Below are 23,226 nucleotides of genomic sequence, written 5' to 3'. Positions count from 1 at the left end.
AATTCAAAAACAATTGCATACAGATTTAGACTGTAGTCTTAGAAACTCCGGCAACTTCACAGAGACATAAGGATTGAGAACAATTCAAAGCCTTTGATTTTTACATTTATGTCAATTATAAATTCTTTAACAGCTTGTCTTAACTAAATAGCATAGTATTTTGTATAATCTTACATTTAATACCTTAGACATCACAATATTTATGGGATATGTATTAAGAAATATATTTATTTAAATGAACCGACTGGAGTGTTACAGTATACTTTTATTTTCAGGCTTCTTTCCCTGTACACCCTTTCAACAAAATGTCAAATAAGATCTCCTCGGAGAGACGAGTACTTGTTTAGAACAAGGATGAATGAGTTGAAAAAGGGTATCAATTCCCGGATTCCTAATTGCTTTCCACCCCCACAACTCGAGTCAGGAAAACAGAGTAATACTGTACAGGCAATGGTCAAATAGGACTACAGTTTCCATAGAAACAAGCATTCTCATCCCAGGCCTGCAGGCTTGAAGTCAGCAATCAACTTCCTAAAGCTCTGCTTCAGACAAGCCGAAACAGAAAGAGTACATTCGGAGCGGAAGATATGCCACTGGTCATTTATACAACATACGAAACTGTGTGAAGTTTCTTTAGACGTGTACAGCATCTGACAGAAGCCCTCAAGTGTGGATATTTCTGTTCTTTCATAGAATTAGCACAGTTCTGAATGCCGCTTGCATAATAAATTCTATTTTAAAAAACAGAATGAAAATGGAGAATTAACGCCATGATTTTGTCATTACACACTTTGTGAGCTACTGCGAGTAAATGATATCAACAAAGGATCGATCATTTTCTTTTCCTAGATAAGTCAGGTAAAATGCAGCACACACCTTAATATGTCTCTGTGTCCAAATACAGTACCATATGCCATTTAAATTTGTGCAGGTTGCATTCGCAAAAATGGACAATAAAATACTTCAGCAATCAATCGATACTTTCACTCCAGGAGTAGCAAAAACTAACTCGTTTGCTATGCGGCATGTATACCGACCAGTTTTTATTACAGACAGCAGACCTCGAGCGCTTGCTTCCAGATTGCTGTACCTGGATGGAAACAATCACTACTAGAAGACCTCTGTACGTGTCCCTTTATTACTAGTGCAACAAAACCTTTTTCACTATGTCTACAAACTTAGCGGAAACTTCAGTCTTTCGAAACCGGTCGATACAGAATAGCTACTTTTATAGTTCCTATTCAAGCAATGTTCTTAGAAGTTGAGTCCAAAGTCCTCGCATGAAATTGATGTTCCCCTGGTCTCTTAAAAATGCATAACAATGCACAGCCACTCTTTCTATCGAACACGACCTCGGAGCACACAGGCCTGCTTGCCAGCGGGTTGGGACCTTTTATGAGGTCAGGTACAGTAAACTCGCTGGAGACCAGGGCTGGATTCCCGGTATGACCTGCCCTTCTTCCCTGACCGTCGCCGTGTGTTTGCACAACTGCCCCTACAATTACAGAGGCTCTTTCCGAACATGAAAATAGCAGATACAGGACGAGCTGCTGAGGGGGAGACAAAATGTACCCCGAAGGAAACTTTAATAAAAAAAATGCCAAAACACAGTACAGCAAATAGAGACTCAACTAGTCTCTTCAATAGCTTCGGACGACCCGTTTCACTTGAGCAATTGTAATAAAGGCTTTAAAGTGTAGAGACAGTGCGCCTTTCATAAGGGTTGGACTGGTTTGAGTCTCGTCGTTTTTTTAAAAAAATAAATGAAATCCCCTACAAACAAAACGAGCATTGAGATGAAAACGATTCGCCAGATGACAAACGAAAAAGTTAAGGAACTCAAGAGAACAAATACTACAAAAAAAAAAGTTAAACAGTTTATGTTGAAGTACCAGAAACTTGTAGAGTAGTTTTCCTGCAACAGGCTCCAACACAGTATAGTGAGTTTTAGAGTTGGGATACACGGATCTATGGAAAGTGTATTTAGATAAGAATGTAATATTTTCCTATAGCTGTTTTCTTATTTACTAGGCGCACCACAATAGTGGTGCCAGAGGAGATTATTTCTGTATAGGTAGAATCAGAAACTAATAGTACAGAACGCCAGCTAGAAAGTTAACAGAAAGTACTCACTTGCTTCCACAAAAAGCTGTCCATCTGGTTTAGTTTCCAAGAGATGCTCAGATGTATAGCTGATAAAATAACTCCAGTAATGACAGCGGCCCTCATTCTGACAGGGAGCAGCGTGTAGATGATGTGAATGAAAAAGACTGTCCACCATATTCCTTCGGAGGCACTTCGGGGCTCCACAAGCAGCACCCCCATGATTTGAACCACCAGGACCACAACGATGACGAGATAGCACACAATCCACATGTGGTCCTGGTGGAACCCGTTTCTGTTACACACGATCATGAGAACGATAATTAGCAAAACGGTCAGTGAGAAGATCACCACGTAGGACACTTTGTAAACCCCTCCTGCGCAGTGGAATCCCAACATCACAGCACAGACGAGCACCAAAACGGCCATGAGCATGGTCAGGCTGCTTTGGTTGAGCCTGAAGAAGTAGCGCTGGTACAGTCGTTCCAACTTCTCCGACTGAAACTTCTTGGATCTGAAGATCTGCATCACGCTATTGCAACACTCGACCATGGAAAACTGCACTTCGGAAGTGATATCCTCCTCTGCCTTCAACTTCCCTCTCCGCTCCTCCAGACCTAACTCCACTGATTTGGGTCTCACTTCGCCATCGGGGTGCTTGGGACTCGACCTGTTGTTGTTCCGCATCTCCTCTCCGTGGTCTTGCCACGCAGACTTGGACCTGAAACTGACCCGACTGACTGTAGTGGTGGTCCTGCCCGGCTGCCGTTCGAGGTCATCCTCGTCTCTCCATCTGCTGTTGGATCTGGTTAGCTTTTTGCTCGATTTAGCTGCGTATGGGTATCCATTGGATCTGGACTCTGACTCGCCCCAGGCAGACCTGTGTTCGGTCCCTCCCCTTGGTCCAGGAGCACCGAGTCCGGGCGGGCTCACGCTGTTGGATCGGGACATGATTTCTGTAAACTGTTATTATAAAAAGAACTCCTATGGACACCTCCGCCGATCTGCGTGGGACTGTATTATTTTATTAATTGAGCTGAGGCTAAAGTCTCAGAAGCACTTCATGGGGCACTTCATGCTGTTCTGGCTAATCAAAAAAGTTTATTTCGTGCAATAACAGAAACGGAGTTTACAACCCTTTCACCAGGCGGGTTCAAGAATCTTTTAAAAAAGTTTTAACGGCTGAACTGTATACCAAAGGATTGATATTTGGCGAGTGCACGGTAACCTCTCAGACCACGGGGTAATTTTGCCTTTAAAAAAAGATCAGTTAAAATGATCAGCTTTTTTTTTTGCTGTTTAGTGATTACGACTTATGATTAATAAATAGCTAAAAAAAAAAAGATCAATTTTGGCGGTGATCATGCATGGTCCTTAAAATACCCCTATCAATGGGAAATAAAACATTCCGTCCGGGAGCCGCCAGGGGTATGGAGGTGAACATAGTTACAGCCTAACAGGTTCCTCACGAACCGCAACTCAGTTCCGCAGGATATGAGAATCGTGCACGGGTAGAAAAAAAGCCATTGCTCCTAAGATCGTGTTAAAATCAATTAAGAATCAAAAGACACAACCTGGGAAATAAACTGGCTGTCCTCCAAAATTCCTGCCACTGGAGACGGGACAAATACTGAAAGGAGTCGACTACACCACATGGTGAATTACACGTTTATTTTGAGTGGAACAAAAAAAAAAAGGCACGATGTCACGCAACAGTGTTGACTTGCCATGTTTCTTTTAGACTGGCGAGGAAAAAAAAAATCGCATTTCGTCAGCTAAGCGACTTAAAACTACACCAGCGCCTTCGTCTTGAGTGCCTCATTTTGTAAAAAAAAAAAAGTGGAAGAGGGGAGTGTTACTTGCTTCTGGGGGAAAAAAAATCTGAGTAAAACGAAATGAAGGGGCGCGAAGATCCGAGCCCGCACAGCCTTTCAGTTTCACCTGTGTATCTTTTTTAGATGATGATGGTCACAGATTCCTCATCCCTGAAACAGTATTACAAATCCACACGCTGGCTGTAAGCCGATGCACGCAAACTCCGGGGCTGTCACATCGCCCTTCAACAAACAACTGGGGAAAAAAATATATATATACACGTTTTACAATATTTGTTTTCAGATAGCTCGAAATAATGTAGAAAGCCCCGCAGAAGATCAGCGGGCTGGTACAACGCTAATGCAAAACCCCAAGAACATCCTTCGAAGCTGGCGAGATTCCTGTCCACAGCAAATAATGCAAGAGCCAGCATCCATGTCCGCGACAGGCACACGTTTTTACCCCACAGCTACCACGCTGATATTCCTCCACCGCAGAGTTCACAGCGGCATGTCATGTGAACGCATCCCGTGTTTATAACACGGAGTCCCCGCGCCTTTGGAAAAGGATGCGCGCACCGTACCAATTGTGCATCATCCCTCTTCGAGCTGCTGGTCTTTGTACTGCCATTCAACCAAGTCTGATTTCAAAGTCCCGCCTACCGCCCCCTTCGATTGGACGTTTCAGGAAGATTACTTTCCCCTTCCCCATTTTCATTGGTTCCTCCGAACGTCAATACGCGCATGGTTGGCGAAAATGGGCGGGTCTGCCTTTCACAGCTGGATTTCGACCTCAGCGGTCATTTAAAATGTTAACCCTTTGAATTCCCACCGTGATGCCAAGCTGCGTGAAAAATCCTTCCAGCGTATTTTTAAACTCAGTTTGTAAGAAGTGTGCTCTGATTTCTCCAGTGATCCACCATACTATAAATTATCGAGCAACATCAGGCCAGCCACAGAAGGTTTGGTAGATTGTTACGAGCCAGATGTGGATCTAACGTGGGTTCATATTTTAACATTTCCTTTTTTTTTATTTGAAGAATTCTTATAATTAACGCTGATGCTTTATAATATTTGATTTGCATGTTTTTTTTATCTACCCATAAGTTGGGAATTTCATGTTACTTATGAGAAATACGATAGTTTAAAGCCAACCTCTATCAATCTTCAGACATGAAAACATTCACGCACCTCAAAATCACGTTATGAACACATTTAGGTGTTCAAGTGAGATCGGAGAGTTAGGCTGTGGCAAAGCCAGCAGGTTTGCGGAGACTCCGCCACCAGCAGGGGAACCCCTTTCACAAAGCGCAGCCGCTGGTCCCGGAGTCTCCAGTACCCACATCACACCTTGCGGAAGCGATAAAAACATGTAAACATTGTCACATAACCGCTCGTCTTCTCCAGTGGTTGGCTGTGGTTTTATAGATTTGTTGATCCGCAGGCATGGCTTTATCTTGTGCAATTTCTGTAGGTCTTCTTTACTGCATCCTCAGATTTAACCCACACCATTGCATTTCACACCAGCTGTTTCCACAATCAGGTCTTGTTATACTGCAAGTACACCTTGCGGCAGGTATATTGGTGTGATTGTGTACTTACTGCATGAAGCACAAGCCCTTCATTTTTCCGGCTGTAAAGAGGCTATGTGATTTTAATGAATTTACGGGTGACAGAGAATCCAGGCTTTCAGGTAGTGGCCGCTCATTACCTACACCTGTGTTTTATCCGCCCATTATGAGAAACCGGCTGCCTCCTGACCCGATGCGGGTCGTGCTGACCCAGAGCCTGTTCAGGAAAGACAGGCTGCAAGGCAGGGTGGGACTGCTCTCTGGTGCAGGGCACGAACACACCAGCCAGCCAGCTTACCCGCATACAGTACCTTTGGATAGTTCACAAACCCCAGGAGCTCATACAAACAGGGGCGGGTTTATCATCATAATTCAAAAATTCAAGTTGGAGACAAACAAGACAAAGGATTTTAACGTTTATATTTTAAATGATGTATTTAACGATCATTAATCACCTACGCTGTTCTTATAGTTACACAGCATGTACTGTAACACCCGATTACCAATCAAAACACGAATGATGCATTATTTACTTCCAGAAAACTGTCATAGTACAGTTAGTCTGAAAGTGAAACGATACACAAACGAGAGTGAAGGCCTGCTGTGTGGACTAAAGGAACTCATTCATTCATCCATTTTCTAACCATCTTATCCCACTCCGGATCACAGGGGATCACAAGGCGGGATACACCCTGGGTGGGACACCAGTCCATTGCAGGGCACACACAGAAACACAGACACGCACACACTCACACCAGGGCCAGTTTTCCTGAAAGCCAGTTCACGCTGAGGTATGTCTTCAGAATGTGGGAGGAAACTGGAGCACTCAGAGAAAAACCACACAAACACAGGGATGTCTTATGACTGTGGGAGGAACCCCATGTGATCATGTACACTCCATGAGGATGGCACCCCAGGAATTGTACCCAGGACCCCAGTGCTGCGTGGCAGCAATGCTAACCCCTGTGCCAGTCTATGCCAGTCACCATAGCAACTATTTTGTGCAATTAATCCCGAAATACCTATATAGTATGTATTGTGAATTTAGCAGCATTAGTTCTGTATTTCAGTTTTGTTCTCATGAGATGATGTATGACAGCCCTCTTTGAAGAATCTAATAGACAATCACTTCCTCTGCAGCATTTATAATTGTTTTTAATTTTGTTCAGACCCCAGGGATGCACTGGAATGAAGGAAGCTTTAAAAGAATGTATGTGTATTGTTTTTCAGAAATTTTACTTGCGTAGATGGGGATAGGTCAATTGGGAGCACAAATACCGAGGCTGAAATGGTTGTTATGGTGAATGATGGCTTTCTTACTCAGCCTGTCAGAGGTCCAGCAAGGAAAGGCCCTTGCATTGATTTGATCTCTTCGAGTGACCCACATCGAGTACAAAAGGTACTGTAGAAGTAAGAAACACAATGGGACATTATGGCTACAATACAACTGCGGTGGTGGTGGATTTGAAAATGGCACAGGCAGAGTCTAAAGGAGTGGTTCAGAATTTTGAAAAAGCAGACTTGAAGAGAACGAGAGAGCCCAAGAGAAATTGATTGGATGAAATTAGATTGGAAATCAGCAGAAAATATTTGCCTACACTTCAGAGACGTGGTACTAGGGACACCAGAAAAAAATACATCAAAGTTCAACACATCCTGCTTCCAAAAATATTGGTTTACTAGATTACTAAAGAGGAACATAAAGAGAAAAAATAAGCTTTGGAGATTATACAAAAAGGAACAGAATGAGACAAAGCACCGAGAGTAAGATGCAAGCACAAGTCAAGACAAATTTCATAAAAGCCAGAAGAGAGAAAGAAATATAGCATTTGGAGCAAGAGCTACCGCCAAGAGCTTTTTTCAATATTACAATAGCACCAGATCAATAGACAAAGAAATAAAGTGTCTTAGGGAAACAAATGGGCCCATTACAGAGGACAAGGAGGGATGGGGGAACGTTTTCAATGATTGCTGTACACAGCTGTTCATAAATGAGGAACTTAATGAAATGCCACAGGTAGAAGACCATCCTACTTATTTTTAAATGATTTAAAACATATCCGAGGGTGAATTCTTTAAGGCATTAGGAGAAATCAAACCAAGTCCCATGGACTTCATGGTATTCACCCACTTGTGCACAATGAAATGAGGGAGGTCTTTCCACTGTGCTTCTAGTTGTGTATGATAAGCATCATCAGAAATGTAATACCAATTTGTAAAACAGCAACAAACCACAGCTTGGGGAATCTTAACTGCATTTAATATTATGGAAAAAAAATTCTAAGAATCAAATTAGTAGAACATCTTCATGATCTGTATCTTAGGAGACCATCTGGGGTTTAGAAAGGAGCAGATCATGCCTAAATAAGGTATTAGATGAATTTACGCAAAGAGCTAATTCAGTAGAGAACTTCAGGGCATATGACATAATATGTCTGGATTTTAAGAAAGCTTTTGAAAAGATACCACAGACTTATCATCAAATACTAATACTGCAAGAATACAAAGTAATGTTTGCACATGGATAAAAAAATGGTAAAAAAGCAGAAAGCAAAGGCTGTTGAAGATAAGGGGTCTTACCTCAGACTGGAGGATAATCATTATTGGGGTATAATAAGGATTGGTTCTAGAACCCTTGCTCTCCCTAATCTTTTTCAACTATCGAGACTCTAGTGAAGTGAGTGAATAGTCAATTTTGTAGATGATTCAAAAACAGGAGGTGTTGCAAATAGTTTCATCAACACCAGTGTTGTAAGAGGATACCAACAAAAATCAGAAGTGGACAGACACCCGGTGAATGAAAAGAAATGTGGAAAAGTGCAAGCTAACGCAAGGAAAATTGAAATATCAGATCGAAGATAATGGACTGGAAGAAGTAAGATACGAGAAAGATCAGAGAGTTCACATCGACTCATTTTCTTTTCTTTAACTTACTAACAGTATCGAGGAAGCAATTAAACAGGCCGATGAAATCCTTGTTAAGAATGTGTAATAATGCAGCATTTAAATCAAGGAAAGTCAAGTTGAAATCATACAGAGCATTAGGTAATCCTAATTTATAAGATCATGTTCAGTTCTGATCACAGCTTTCCCTACAAGAAGAATATTGATGCTCTAGAGGCAGTATAAAGGAGACCAGCCACATCTATACCTGACATACCACTGGCACAGACTAGGAAAAATGGGGTCTTCTTAGCCTTGAACAGAAATGGCTCTGTGACTTGATTCACATATTCAAAATCCTGCAAAGTCTTGATCAGGTCAACAAGATCAGCAGTAACACAGAGAACTCTGAGGAAGCAAGTGGGGATTAATTTCAGTGCCATTCAAGACCAAAAATGAGCTGCTGGTTTTTACACAGAAGGTTGTGGGAATCTGGGACGAACTGGCAGGACTGTTTGAGGGTGACTCAGTGGGGTCCTTTAAGAAAGGGTTAGAGAATTCTTAGCACAGGAATATACTAGAAACCAAACCAGCCATGTGGGCTTCCTTGTGTTTGTAACCTTTCTTATTTTATTACATTCAAAGCAGACATCACTATCTCATGAGCATTAGCCACTGAGCTTTGCCTTCTACTGTCGACAACACACTGCCTGCTGCATTTCAGAAACAGTGACAAGAGAAGACAGTGGTGTGTAGGGACCTCTTGACATCGTGATTGGGAGGAAAGCTCTCTCAAATATGGTTTCATATAATAGTTCTAGTCATTTAAACTATATAACCGCACAGACCTGTGCATATACAGTACACAACATTTACTGAAGGAGGTGGAAGTTTGCAAGACAAAGTTCTGGGTCATAATTTTCATGTTGTGGATACAGACAAGTCCAATGTATGAACTAACCACTACCTAAATTAAAGAGAAGAACAAACTGAAACTAGATTAGGACATTAATTTATAGATCAGTATACAGATGAATGGTTCAGATTTATTTTCTAACATGCCAGGAGGTAACAAAGATTTTGCATCTAGCGCATTATTCAAGCATCAAAATGTTTATTGCTCAAACAATAAATAAAAACAAAACTAAAAAACCTGCTCGGTACATTGAAGAGTTTCCCCATCAATAGCATCCTTTATGTCTTCTTAGACCGGATCTGTGGGTATCTCAGTCACCACTTGCTAAATACTTGCAACAAATAAAATTAATATCCAATTTCTTAAGTGCTAGTATGGAACAATATTTGCATCCTGGTGCACGAGTAAAACTAAACTGAAATCCTAAGTTGCAGTGAGACTGTATTTATTTTGCAAACAGATTTTCCTGTGATTACTTTCTGTTGAATTTACCATCCCTTGAAACATAACGACAAGTATCCAACAGTTGAGGCTGAACGCATCAAATTCCAAAGTTCTGTTGTCTTTCGAAGCGGTTGAAAGGAAAAGGGACTCATTCGTTTAACAAAGTGAAGGTGGTAAATTATCCAATAATTAAAAAGGGTATAGATTGTTAGAGTTTCAAGTCAGAAGCAGTTAGCCTTTGTATTCTCTGGTCTTCAATGTGAATTCAAAAGGACAGAAAACCATCACTCCCAAGTCAAACCGTTAACAACAGCTTGCTACTGCCATCAAGTGGCATTTAAACAGACTTACACCAGGGTTGCGGTTTGCAGTGAATTAAGGCAATAGCATCTTCATGAAGCTCTGCATTGTTCATCCAAGGTACCTGTTCTCTTTAAGTATTTGTTACCGACTGCATTATTTTTTCAATTTAGCCTATAATGATGGAAAATTGAATTTCAGCACCAGTTGATTTGCAGGTGTTTTTCCCCAAATAGTTAAAATAAAAATACAGCATTCAAGACTGTACTGGTTTAGAACTGGAAAACAAGGAGGGAATATTTTATATCTAATTGGTTGTCCTTGGGCAGACAGTGGTCAGCATCGCTGCCTCACGGCTCCGGCGCCCTGGGTTCAGTTCCTGGGGTGCTGTCTGTGTGGAGTTTGTATGTTCTCCCCATATTCACAGGGTTTCCTACAGGTTCTCCAGTTTTCTCCCACAGTCCAGAAACATACTGGTTTAGCTGGCATATGGGAAAACTGGCCTGGTTTGAATGTGAGTGCGTGCACGTGTCTGTATGTGCCCTGAGATAGACTGGTGTCGCATCCAGGGTGTATCCTGCCTTGTGCCCATTGCTTGCTGGGATTAGGTTGTGACCTTGTATTGGAGGAAGCCGTCAGAAAACAGATGGGTGGACATTTTTCCGTAGTTTTAAGTTTTTAATAAATCTTTGTTTTAAGCCATGTGATCAGAACACATGGAAAGAGACCATTAGTCTGAACCCAGTCCTGTCTGGTAAAATGTCTGTGAAGTCATGAAATCCTAAAACTCTGTACTAGCATAGAAAAAAAGAAGCCAAAACAAAATTTGACTTACTGTATTAAGAGTTTATTGTAAATATATACGGATATTTTGCTTGCTGTATTTTGCAAAGTCTGGTTTCATACTCTTCAAGTTTATGAGCCCATGCAAAATTGCTGTATCAAAAGGCGTAAAATTGTTGAACAGGATTCAAGTACAACGTCATTTGATTTTCTTTGTGTCCAGCACTGGGATACTAATATTTTTCACATGCAAAGTTACAGAGCTGCACTGTATTTTAGAATCAAGACACATTCTGATATAAACCCACAGCCATGCTAACATTTTTTACAATGCTATGTTCTTTACCCACAACCAAAATATGTCACTGAGGGATGGGACGTTAATAGCAGTCAATATTTTTTTCTGCAATCAACGTGCAATATTTCACCTAAACTGCAAAAGCAACGCACTACTTCTTAGGAACAGCAGTCATATTCAACAAAGGGTAAAGCAGACATAACATGCAATTAAATCTTTGTAATTTGTCGTAGGAAACTTCAAGAAATACTCTTCAAGAAACAGTGTACAGTGCATCGGGAAAATATTACACACTGAAGAATAACTATTAAGCCTTCCGTTTTAACTTGAGACCAAATGGGATTTAAAAATGTTTGAAGAAACAACTCGGACTGAGAAGACACTATTTCCTTATGAATTATCCTGTAGAAGATACAAGATATAAGTTCAGGAAAACTTGGACTTAATTTGACCCCTTTGTGTGTAACTCCTTTACTCAGATGCACAAGGAGCTTTCTGTATGAAACAACAGGTGCCTCAAGCAGGACGTGATGTTGTAGTTTTAAATGTGGAATGATCAATTCGCCAAGTTTAGACACTATAAAAGCATGGAGTATGTCAGTATAAGATGGAGATCTACTTTACCTTAGTTATTTCTGCTAAATTTATACATGGTACAGTTTTAATGTAAATGTATTTAGAGACAGATAATTAATTGGACACTAATTTACCCAGGAAACTAGCAAAAACAATCTTGTAGCACAGTCCAGTGCAGAAAGATTAGAAAAAAAAATACAAATAAGTAATTACAATAAACATGTAATTACCATAAATAAACATGACTTTGCCCTACAGAAAAAGTTAGTTATTAATTCCTAAAATTTGTCTATAAATAGTGAAATTAAGTTACATGAAGAAAAACATCTATAAGATTGGGATAGTATGTTGATTAACTTGTATGCTTAAGAGCAATTCAAGACAACAGAACTCCTGAAAACCTACAGAAATTCTTTGAGCCCTTAGATGTCTGTACAAAACAGCATTCACAAATTACTTTTAAGAAATATAAGCGCCTTGAATTTGAAGAATCTTTAAAATACTCACTGCAACTTCTTAAACAACCCGGTTCTTAGTTATTCTTTGCAACAACCTGAACTACTTTCAAAACCACTTTAATCTTCTTACTTTCCACACCTTTGTTTTTTTATAGGTTTAGTATGTTTCAGTAAAATACAAGTAATCATGCAACACAAAACCCATTCCTCGATTACACAGACCTCACTTGCAATATTTTTAGTGCACAAGCTTTATTCATACGGGGGGTCAATAGTTTCATCACCAATGAGGTAAAGCTTTAAATGTAATTAATTTATCGAAAATATACAAAAAAATCCATCTCATTAAGGCTTATAATTGTACAAAATTCTATAATACAATGCTACCTGTTGATTTTATGCCTTTTCCCATATGCTACTTTAATATTAAACAATTGAACTATGAATTACACATTTATCATGAACACGTTAATGGTTCACTGTGAACATTATGATTTCAACTATAAATGATGGTGAAACAATACCTACAACAGACCTCTGGCCTACAGTAATTGCAACATAAACGTAAACCTAGAAACTTTAGGAAATACCCGTAGGCTTTGTTTTTCAGGTCTGTTTACAGAATATGCCAGTAAAAAAAAAACATAAGTTTACTTACATTTAACCTACCTTATCCACTTTTAAAAATCTACTCACAAACAGGCTCATCAAGAGTTTTATTTTTTAAAAACGGTTAGTTTTTTTTCAGGTTAGGAAAACATTAGGGGATAATGATGCAAAATCAGTTTATCAGTCACATTTGATCGTCAATCAAAAATTAGAGGACTGTAGGAATAATACAGAAAAATAATTGGTACACATTGCCACACGCGAACGAAGAAATCCAAACTTTCCAGTCTCCAGGGACTCATTCCATCATGTCGCATTCATATTAAGTGCAGTTAGTCTGGTTTGAACACAACTACTATCAAACCGTACGCATTGGGTTGACATAACTGCCTTTGCAACCCTTGTTAAAAACTATTTTTTTGTTGTTCAAAATCGCCCAACCCAAATATTTAAAAGTTCATTCACAAGCAAGTATTGTGCTCATATTCATCTCAATGTCATTCGCCATTTCGAAATGTTTGGATTCTTCTCGGTGAGCAGATATTAATTTAGTTAGGCAAGATTTAAATGTCATCTTTTCCACATTCCAGTCTGCCCAGTGCCTTCTTCACTCTGCTTTGCTGTAGCCTTCCGCGGGTGCCAGGACTTTCTTCCTCTGTCTCAACATGTGAAAGTACAGCTGAGGAAAGACTGTTGAGAGAAAAGAAAGAGCCACTGAAAGTAACATCACTTAAAGCAACCGCATATTTAAGAAACTCCTTTTGAAAGGGCTTATCTCTTCCACATTTCAAGCTCACAAACTAGACTGGCACTGGTACCGCCTAACAGCAAGAATTATTTTTTTTTTCCTCTTTGCGACAGCGATGGAATTCTCTGCCAGATACGGTGGTCCAGCTTTTGAAAACACAGCGATATGAAACAGGATGCTTTTCAAATATGAATTCTTCTACTTACGTGGAATGTAAGAGACCATTGTCAGAATGAGGAATGTGTAGTAATCGAAAGAGAAGTTGAACTTGTTTGGCAGTCTGATTGAATACATCCCGGTTTCTCTCACATAGGGAAGAGCAGCATAAATAGTCAGGAGCTCCCCAGTGACTCCCATGGGATACAGAACAATGAAGAGGGTATATCTGGAAAACAGCAGGAGAGGGGACTTTCAGTCACCCAGTTTTCCCCATTTCATTTCTAAGCATTATGCACATCTAAAATAAACAGCCTTGCCAAAATCAAGATGTAGACATGACAAAGAAGCCAGTGGCGCTATTCTGGCACAGCCTTCCTCAGACCCTGAACCTCCCCATGTGGACAAAAGGCCACGGCACGGTATTTACTGGCTGCAGCGTTCCGCTGTACAAGAACGTACTAGAGAGGCCGTCTTTCTACTGCAGTAGTGAATTAGAACAGCGGTTCAGAACCAAACAGCAATCGCAGCAGAATGTCGCACAGATAACGTAACAACTATGGGCGCCCTGTGATGAATGGAATAAGGAAGTGAGAATATCAAGGTTTAAACTAATATTGTCACACCACAATACAGAGCAAAAATAGGCTTATAACGCAGTCACAATACTTCAGATAATCGTAAAATGCTGTCAAATGTTAGTATTAATAAAGGTCTGGTTAAACACCGCTACACGATGCATTTTTGGCATACACTTTCACAACAGCGACATCTTATTGTGTAAAGCTGCAAATACGTGGGTTGTACACTTCATTGCAGGGTGTGAAGGGATTCACCCACCTGTCATGACGTCATTTCATCTATATACTTTAAAGCAATGATATTAACACATATTCTCTTACACTTGGCTTATAAGCATTACCGTTCCTTAAAATACAGTAGCTTTTAAAGTCAATTTGAAAACACAAAGCAGAAACCAAAGATGGAATTGGAGTCTGATTCACAATCTGCTACCTGGCAACGCTGGAAAGCAGGGACAGCAGCAAAAACAAGTTCCCTGGGGTAAATCTATTAAAGACCTTGTTGCCAAGGCTTTGAAATCCTGCATTACGCAGCTAAAGCATCACAAACTCCTCTCTTGTTTCTCTGTGACAGCGACATCCTTAAATTTGTAACTTGTTAAAAGACATTGAGAAGTACAGCTATTTATTTGCAGATACTACTTGCAATAATATTACAGACAAGGTGCTAAAAAGTCCTGTCTTTTGTTTTTATCCTACAGGTAAACAACAAAAAAAAAACCCTCTCTCGCGCTTATGGTTGAATCAACGTTATTTTAAAACGAGAGAAAAATCCCCAGGTCAAAGTGAGGCAGTGATTTCTGGAAATGTTTTTGATCGTTTCCCGATCAGCTGGTAATGACGAGGGACATGTCAGGCCAAGATAAAAAGGAAACAGCGAGCCTGCTTTCTCATAGGTAAGAGGCGAGGGGAGAAGTATAGTTCACTCATCTGTTAGTAGACTTGACACAGGAGGAATCCGGTGAGGGAAAAGCAAGGTTACAGACCAGGTTAGGGGGGGATGGTTTTTACATCAAGGGTTGACCCCTGATTCCCCACGGTTTATTATTCAGGTCATGGTTAATAGGATGCAGGGACCCAGTAATAGGGGATAATGTGTGCAGGTCCTTCAGTGCCAGGCTACCAGGGCAAGGTAACCCGGAATGGTTACTAGCAACCATGTGTATGTTTCAACTACTACACACAGGCGAATTGTTACCAGTTCTGTATTGCAGAGGTCTGAGTTAACAGAAAGCTACTTCATACTTGCTTACCTTGCCCATTTAATAAGGTATGGCAGATGGTTCAGTAGACTGAACGTGTAGAAGGAGTAGCGAATGATTTCCGTTATTGTCCAAGCAACCACAAAAAGCAGAACGCTGTCTTCATTTTGTACCTGTTAAGGTAAGATGGAGTGCAATGTCAGAACTTATATCATTTAAACTGGCCTCAGTAAGTTAGTCCAGATGCAGGGTGTTATTGAAACTGCTTAAATCTAGCTTGAAAAACGTATGCAATGCATGACAATTTTCACAGCCATTTCAAAGCATGTCAAATTTAGTAATAAGAACAATGCCATTTTTATTACATTGTCTTAATATAGCTACAAGCAGCTTCCAAGGAATTCAAAGGATTCCCAAAAAGTTAACATTCCAGTTAAGCCACACTCATGACAATGTTAATTGACCTTTCTGTTTTACAGCAGCTCATTAGAAACTGACTTACAGGCCTGGATGGTTCAGCAAGATAGTCTCTCTCTGTGGTAAACAAACAAGATCTCACCTTCAGTCAATTCACAGACTGACAATATGGAGGTGAACCCAAACCGAAGCATCAATAAAATAAAACGATCCTCTCGAATACATTCAATATAGCAGAGTGAAAGCTAACAGAAGTGTGCTAATTTGCTCAACAACCAGCAGGGGAGGACAAGGGCTGTATTTTAAGAACTTTCCAGATGGCAGAAGGTGGTAAAACTGATGTCTTTGGTATTTTTCATTTAAAACACTTTTTTTTTTTTACTTGCTTCCACAAGACAAAGAAATGCGTTTATGGGAAATTAAAAAAATCCCAAAGGAAAGTCTAAAATACTTGGCTTCGATCTACTTGATCTGAGCTGGGGATGGCAGAAGGGAGCTGGCGTTCCAAGTGCTGGAAAAACGATGCCGGAAAAACCAGCCGGTAGACCCTGGCAGCTATTTGGAGTTCGTCCTTTTCCTGAGCTTCCCTCAGAACTCACTGTCAACTTGTCCAAGACTTTGCAAACATTCAGCGAAACCTTTCTCACTGCTACTTGCACTTCAGGGTCGCAGGGGAACCAGAGCCTAGACCCGCAAGCAATGGGCACCAGGCAGGGCGCACCCTGGACAGGAGGCCAATCCTCAAGTTAATCCCTACTTCTCAAATAGTTTCCTTTTCTGCACTGGGGTGAAATTACATCTCATTCACCTAGTGATGACACAGAAGCTACTGCTAGTCAGCCAGGACTCTCCAGTGGAACAGGGAATCCAGGATTATTCGGGTACCAGCGGGGAACCTGTGATGTCATTCAGGGACACACCTCTCCTCCACACAGCGCTGCGCTTCCCGTAAGTGACCGCGGACTTTGCAGCGCACGGAAGGATGAAGGGATATCTGTGGGTGGACTGCTAGGAGGAGGAGCCAGTTTGCATTCCTCATTCCCTCCCCCCTGCCCTACCCCCCAGCTCATACAGGGGTCGCCAGTATGAGAAAATTAGGTATTAAACCACGGAACAACTATACCTCTTTGACACTGTGTGTCACTGCCCAGGTGAGAAACACCCGTGACATCACCTGGAATCCTGTCAGAACCACCGAGGATGGGACAATTCCTGTTTGAAAAAACACAAGGTATATTTACAATCTAAACGATTAAAGCATTAACCTATAGGTTTTCATTATCATTGTTCAAAAACATGGGCGGAGCGGTGGCTCTGTGGCTCAGGATCTGCGCCTGTGGCTGGAAGGTTGCCGGTTCGTATCCCGCAGCCGGCAGAGGAATCCTACTCCGTTAGGCCCCTGAGCAAGGCCCTTAACCCCAGCTGCTTCAGGGGTGCCGTATAAATGGCTGACCCTGCGCTCTGACCCCCAGCTCCTCTCCCTGTCTGTGTGTCTCATGGAAAGCAAGCTGGGGTATGTGAAAAGACAAATTCCTAATACAAGAAATTGTATATGGCCAATAAAGTGATCTTATCTAATTAAAAATATTTTAGCATTATGTGGAATATACAATCGTGTAAATGCAGAAAATAATACCTCTAAATGTCCACAGCTGTGTTGCACATGCTTCTAATAGAGAGGATCAAAATTACCTTGTAAATCCTTAATAAAGACCCGTGCACTATGAACCTCCCATAAATATCTTTATCTTATTAGCATCATTTACGTATACACACCTTTTCTAAAACGCTGTACATAAGACGTCTTGTGAATCAAACCTTGCACGCCCAATTTTAATAAACGTAATCTGTGATTTATTTGTATACATTAAAATGCCTTTCTAAATTTCTTCAAGTTCTCTAAAGGAATGACTTACCCACAACACAGTGCAATATCTGAAAAGAGAAGAGAAAAAGGTTTGTGTCGCCACGTGGTTTTAAAAACTTTTCCCAGTGTTTTCAGGGGTTAAAATAAACTAAACGTATATGATAATAAATGCTAAGATGTGTTTATAAAAAAAAAAACCTCCCTCAGCTAGAAACACACAAGCAAACTGTTTTTTTCTGGCCGGTAAGAAAATAAAAATGGACTGTGTCCCTGAATGACGATCATAGGCTGCATTTTGAGCCTATTTTCAGCCTACGATGCTGGATGTTACAACAGGCAAATTTCTCTCAACAAAAACAATAAACACAAAAACGTAACATAGTATTTAGTGTTTATCACTTGTTTCCAGCATGGGTGCTGTTTATGGGATGTTAATGTGAAGACAAAGACAAGTAAAAGAAAATAGCAGATTCTCTTTGGAATTGCCCAGCAGAGACCATCACAAGAGCTGCTGGTGTTGCATGATGCAGTCGCATTGGACTGTGGACACTTCATTTTGGGCACAGTCTGTAAAAACTGAGTTGACAGCACCACTGTCCTGGTTAAAATACAGCCAGCAGCTATATCACCCTGCAACTCACAAACGCTCAAAACACTGAAGCGAAGAAGGTGTGAGCCTGGTCAGTACCTGGATGAGAGACGAACTGGGAAAAACCAAGGCTGCTACTGGAGGAGGGCTTAGTGGGGCCAGTATGTGTGGGTCTTAATGCCCCAGTATAGTGATGAGGAAAATATACTGTAAAAAGGCACCGTCTTTCAGATGAGATGTAAAACCAAGGCCCTGACTCTCTGTGGTCACTAAAAACGCCAGAGTATTTCTCGAAAAGAGTTACCCTGGGGTCCTGGCTAACTTTACCAATCATGGCCTCCTAATAATCCCTGTCTCTGAACTGGCTCCATCAGCATAATCTCCTCCCCACCGAGAGCTGGTGTGTGGGGAGAGTACAGGCGCACTATGGCTGCTGTCACATCATCCAGGTGGGGCAGCACACTGGTGGTGGTGAAGGGGATCCCCATTACCTGTAAAGCGCTTTGAGTGGAGTGTCCAGAGTATAATTATATAACAGCTGATACACAGATGCATTAATCCAGGGGATCTAACTGCACTATAATGTTAGCCTGTTTGATTATGAAACAATAGCTAATAAAACCTATCACTGCAACCTGACACAAGGGGATGCATTTCAGTCTTATCTAAACTTCACACTGTTCTCATTATCTCTATCCTCCAGCCAATGGATCATGTGCACCCGTTCTATGCAAAGTCTCAGCCAAGAGTAACCGTGATAAGAAATGGTCTTATCTCGGGCTTCTCCTTCTCACTGGTTAAAAATGGAAGGTGTAAAGTTCAGCACCACCCACCTCCAACAGAGCACCAGTCTGAAAGAATTTCAGAGGCTTTTCTATGGAGTAGTACAGGCCGTGGTGACTGCCCTTCGCGAGATACGCCCGCACCAAACCAACAGCTATGACCAGCCACCTGAAAGAGAAAAAAAACAGCCGTCAGCACGCGTTTCGCAAAGCAGATCCTGGACACACAGCTCCGGGGAGGGAAATATTCTCACCCCCTCCGTCCGCCGCTCGACCTGCGGTTCAGACAGACGAGCCTTAACGTGCTCTCCCACGGGAAAGTGAAACGTCACGTAGCGGCAGAAAACGCGCCAGACTAAAATCGACTGTAATGTTAAGGCAACACGACATTCCAGAGAAATTTGAAATGAAGGAATTAAATTCCACAGGAATGACTTAAGGGGGGCAATAAATTGTAACCTACTGGATGTAAGAAATAAAATGAGTTGCAAGCAGACTAACATTTCTGCTGAAAACACCCTATGAGGGCTTTAAGAAGAGGAAAAACAGCTGTTCAGATAACGAAAACCATATGGCTGCAGATGAAAGGCTAAACCCATCCTGCTCTATTCCAGCCATTGTCATTATTTTAGAGCTCTTATGGAAGACAGATTTTAAAATTGAAAGAATCATTTTGGCAGCAAATGCCATCCCGTAACATCTGGAATGTTTCACACCTGGTGACACTTCGCATGAAAGACCAGTACAAAACACAACAAACAGCACTATATTTTTCTGGCCTTCTGATAAAACTCAATAACAATAGCAAAATGATGCATTGTTTATACATGGAGATTTGTCCAATCTGTGAATCTGAGTGAAATAGTCGTTTAACCACAGAAACTGCCCCTTCAGGATCTACAGCATACCAATGCAACATATGAGTACTGTAATTGGGGAAAAGAGGAGGCAGCCTGTGAAGGGCGAGGCTGAAAACATGCATTTTCTTGTTTTAAAGACAGATCTATCAAGTGAGGACTGTATTGCCAAACAGGGGAAAAAAACAATTCCCTCCCTTATAAAAGAGGATGCTTTCAAAACCTTAAAACTAGGTAGTTTTGCAAATCAAATTCAGTCAAGACCCACAAAATGATTACTTACCACCAAACCTCAATTACCCAGGTAATCAAGAAGGGCCTGAGCAGACTGCTTCATTAAATGAACAAGAAACTGCATCCTGTTTAAAATCAGCAGTTGTTTTGTCACTTTTGGAACCCGTAATAGAGAATATAATTTGTGTTCAAGCCCGATGTAACGAGGGAACTGCACCAGCAGCTTCACAGAGGTGGAGCAATCTCTGACACTCATCACCTAGCCTTTTACACTCTTAACACCAGAATGCACAATGCAAGATTTGAAGACGGCAATAACACCGAGTCCAGCAGGCAACCTGTAGCAGAGGGTCACAAGGTGCCTAGCCCATTGTGGCCCCCTGGGTAAGACTTGGCTGCCTCCTAGAATTACTCATTATTACTTTCTATGGCTGAGCAGTTTATATCTACACCCATTTATATGGCTGGGTACTTTACTGAAGCAATTCAAGTGAGGCGCCTTGCTCAAAAGTACAACAGCACAACCTCACCTGCGGTTTGAACCTACAATAGGATGAAATCATCCCGATGTGACATGAATCGCTTGCTTTAGTAGCTGGGAATACACTGTACTCACTCAGAAAGGGGAATGTAATATGAGAAATGATTGTTACACAGATCTCATCGTTAACAGAGATGGAAAAAAACAGATAAATGAAATCCGTTTTAATCATTTTTCACATCTCCTCCAACTCAGGATATAAAGTCAAACTCTGAATCTGCTCTTGAAAACACATCCAGATGTTCCAGGGAACTAGCAACCTAGATTTACAGCTCTGAATGAGGTTATTTTTAAAGAGAGATCGCTTATCTATTGGGGTTGCAAGGCACAAATCTCTGCAGCTTTTTACATCTGATAACCAAGCATCATTACTCAGCTATCATTAGACACTGACTTCTTCCACATGAGTGTCTCAGCAATTCAGAACCTGGAATCATGGACGCAAGGCAGGAAAACACACTGGATGAGACGGCACTCCATCTCAGGAGCGCACTCAGGAGAGGACACAGACACAGGGCAACCAGCACGTCTTTTATGGGGAATTCCCTGGGGAAAACTCATGCAGACTCTGCGCAGACGGTATCCCAGTCTGCAAACCGAACCCACGATGCCACTGTGCTACCAGACAATAATGTGCAAGAAGCACAAACGCATTTCCAAATTTCCTACATGAACAAACAAAAATCATTGCCTTTCATAGGCTTTGAGACTCACGGGAATGTCTTTTAAAGGCTGCCCAGTGCTTTCGAAACTTTGCCCCTTTGTACCAGAGCACAGTGACCTGAGCAGCGGCCCAGTAATTCAGTTGTATCTGTATTCATACACCTGTCTGCAGTTGAAAAAGATCAGCGGTTTTGCTCAAATATTAACTGTTATTAACATGAACAGTTTTACAACTTTTTTTGCAGGAAGAATGATTTCATTGCTGTCGTTTTCTCTACTTATTCGCGATGTTTCTTGGTATTTTTATAATAGGATGCTGGGCATGAACAAACGTTTCTAAAATAAAATGCATCATGTTTTCATTTCCACGGTTATTACCCAACTTGCGCGTTGCAGAAACTTCCAGTTAAGGACTTCTGCCTTGCTCCGGGCAGAGTCCGATACCCTGAGAAATTAAACAAGATTAAACCGTAGAACCGTCCATTAGAATTAAATACGCGAACCCTTTCATAAATGCCGAATAAAACGTAGGACTATCGGAAAGGAAAAGTGGAGTGTATTTCTAGACCTTTGCGAATTTATCATCTTCTCTTTACAATGTAAGGCAAGCACCCAGAAATAAAAAAAGCGCTGCCTAATACATAGTTCCCGGGTAGAGCTGCAACGATAAAGAGTTGCCCACAAAATGCAGGGACGCGTTTACCCCTTTCCCGAGCGGCTAATTCACACAGAAAGCCAGGGGTGTCGCAAGCACGGCAGAGAAGCGCCCTACACGAGTGACAGGATTTAACGGCGTCAAGTGCATGCAATAACTCCACAGGTCAAACAGGCACCGGGAAAAAAAAAACCCCACGCAAATCACCGGTGCGCTGAGTGTATATATGCATTAAGAGTCGCCTCTGCATACTTCTGCGCTACAAAATTGCTCTGTGGAGCTGGCGCCCGTCACCACAGAGACACGGCGTCTTTCATTCATTCGGACGCGGACACCTGACACATTTCGGTGACAGAAAAGAAAACAACAACAACAACAACCCGCATGAAGTTTAGCCGTCGGATTGATTTACCCGGCCGTCATGACCACGTTATAGATGACCAGGTAGGCAGTGGCCAGTGCCCCCGGTCCCTTTTTCCGCCTGGGAGGCGCCTCGACGGGAGCGGCTTTCGCGGCCGCGGCGGTGTGTCTCGCCATGGCTGAGCTGGTCGGTGCGGCGGGTGACTGACGGCGCTGCTCCGCCCGCTCACCCCTTCAGGAAAGGCAGGCTGCGGGCCTCCGACAGCCGCTTGCAGGGGCCGCTTTCCAAACAGCGACATCTGGGGGGAATACGCGGTTTTCAAAAGGGCTCTTATAGCTGTGTGCGTGTGGGTCCCCCCAATCTCTCCAGTCATTTTCCCTGAAGGCAGACGCTCGGCACGTTGTAAACGGGGGTAGGTGGATACAGCGCGCTTTAAACGCTCTGCGTCGTCTTCAGGTTATTTGAAAGGAGTGAGGCTGTCGGTTCGAAGGAGCGAATCAACACACGGTTTTGTCGTGTGATTCCGAAAATTAAAACCGAGGTGCCTTTAACATTGCTTGGTTTCAGTTAACGCAGCTACAGGCTGCGCAATTTTTGGAAACATGCAATATCACTGGAATAAAGGATAGTTTTTGTTCACCCCTCTTTAGATTATGAATTTTTACACCGTGAAATACATCCCACAAACGAGACGACCCCCTCCAAGCCTAACTTTATTCTCCGCTGTTTCTTATGCCACTACCTGCCGCGTGGGGGCAGCACCGCCGTCGCTACGCGGCCATCAGAGGGGTGCCCACAGAGATGCCTGAAGAAGGTCG

General features: G+C 41.8%; 2 protein-coding genes across 3 annotated transcripts in view; both read right to left on the bottom strand.

Annotated features, from left to right (window-relative positions):
* The window catches only part of adcy5 (adenylate cyclase 5), a 94,692-nt gene extending 90,126 nt beyond the window's left edge, over positions 1 to 4,566 (bottom strand). Inside the window, exon 1 of one of the 2 annotated variants that reach the window (XM_088606110.1) lies at positions 2,134 to 4,566. In XM_088606110.1, coding sequence (XP_088462236.1) covers positions 2,134 to 3,054 — 921 coding nt within the window. In that variant the 5' untranslated portion in view covers positions 3,055 to 4,566. The remainder of the gene's footprint in view (positions 1 to 2,133) is intronic. The other variant, XM_088606109.1, reaches the window with a different exon arrangement.
* Positions 4,567 to 12,381: 7,815 nt separating this feature from the next.
* Positions 12,382 to 22,722, bottom strand: hacd2 (3-hydroxyacyl-CoA dehydratase 2). Its single transcript, XM_088606107.1, has 7 exons — positions 22,460 to 22,722; positions 19,149 to 19,266; positions 17,776 to 17,794; positions 16,983 to 17,071; positions 15,494 to 15,615; positions 13,710 to 13,888; positions 12,382 to 13,445 (listed from the first exon to the last, which is right to left on the bottom strand). The coding sequence occupies exons 1-7, from the start codon at positions 22,582 to 22,584 to the stop codon at positions 13,363 to 13,365; spliced, it is 735 nt and encodes a 244-aa protein (XP_088462233.1). The 5' UTR covers positions 22,585 to 22,722; the 3' UTR covers positions 12,382 to 13,362.
* Positions 22,723 to 23,226: the final 504 nt, after the last annotated feature.

This window comes from Lepisosteus platostomus, chromosome 14, assembly GCF_059453375.1.
Source record: "Lepisosteus platostomus isolate fLepPlt1 chromosome 14, fLepPlt1.hap1, whole genome shotgun sequence".
Lineage (NCBI taxonomy): Eukaryota > Metazoa > Chordata > Actinopteri > Semionotiformes > Lepisosteidae > Lepisosteus > Lepisosteus platostomus.
The sequence above is the reverse complement of the archived record's forward strand: the minus strand, read 5'-3'. Positions and strand labels throughout refer to the sequence as shown.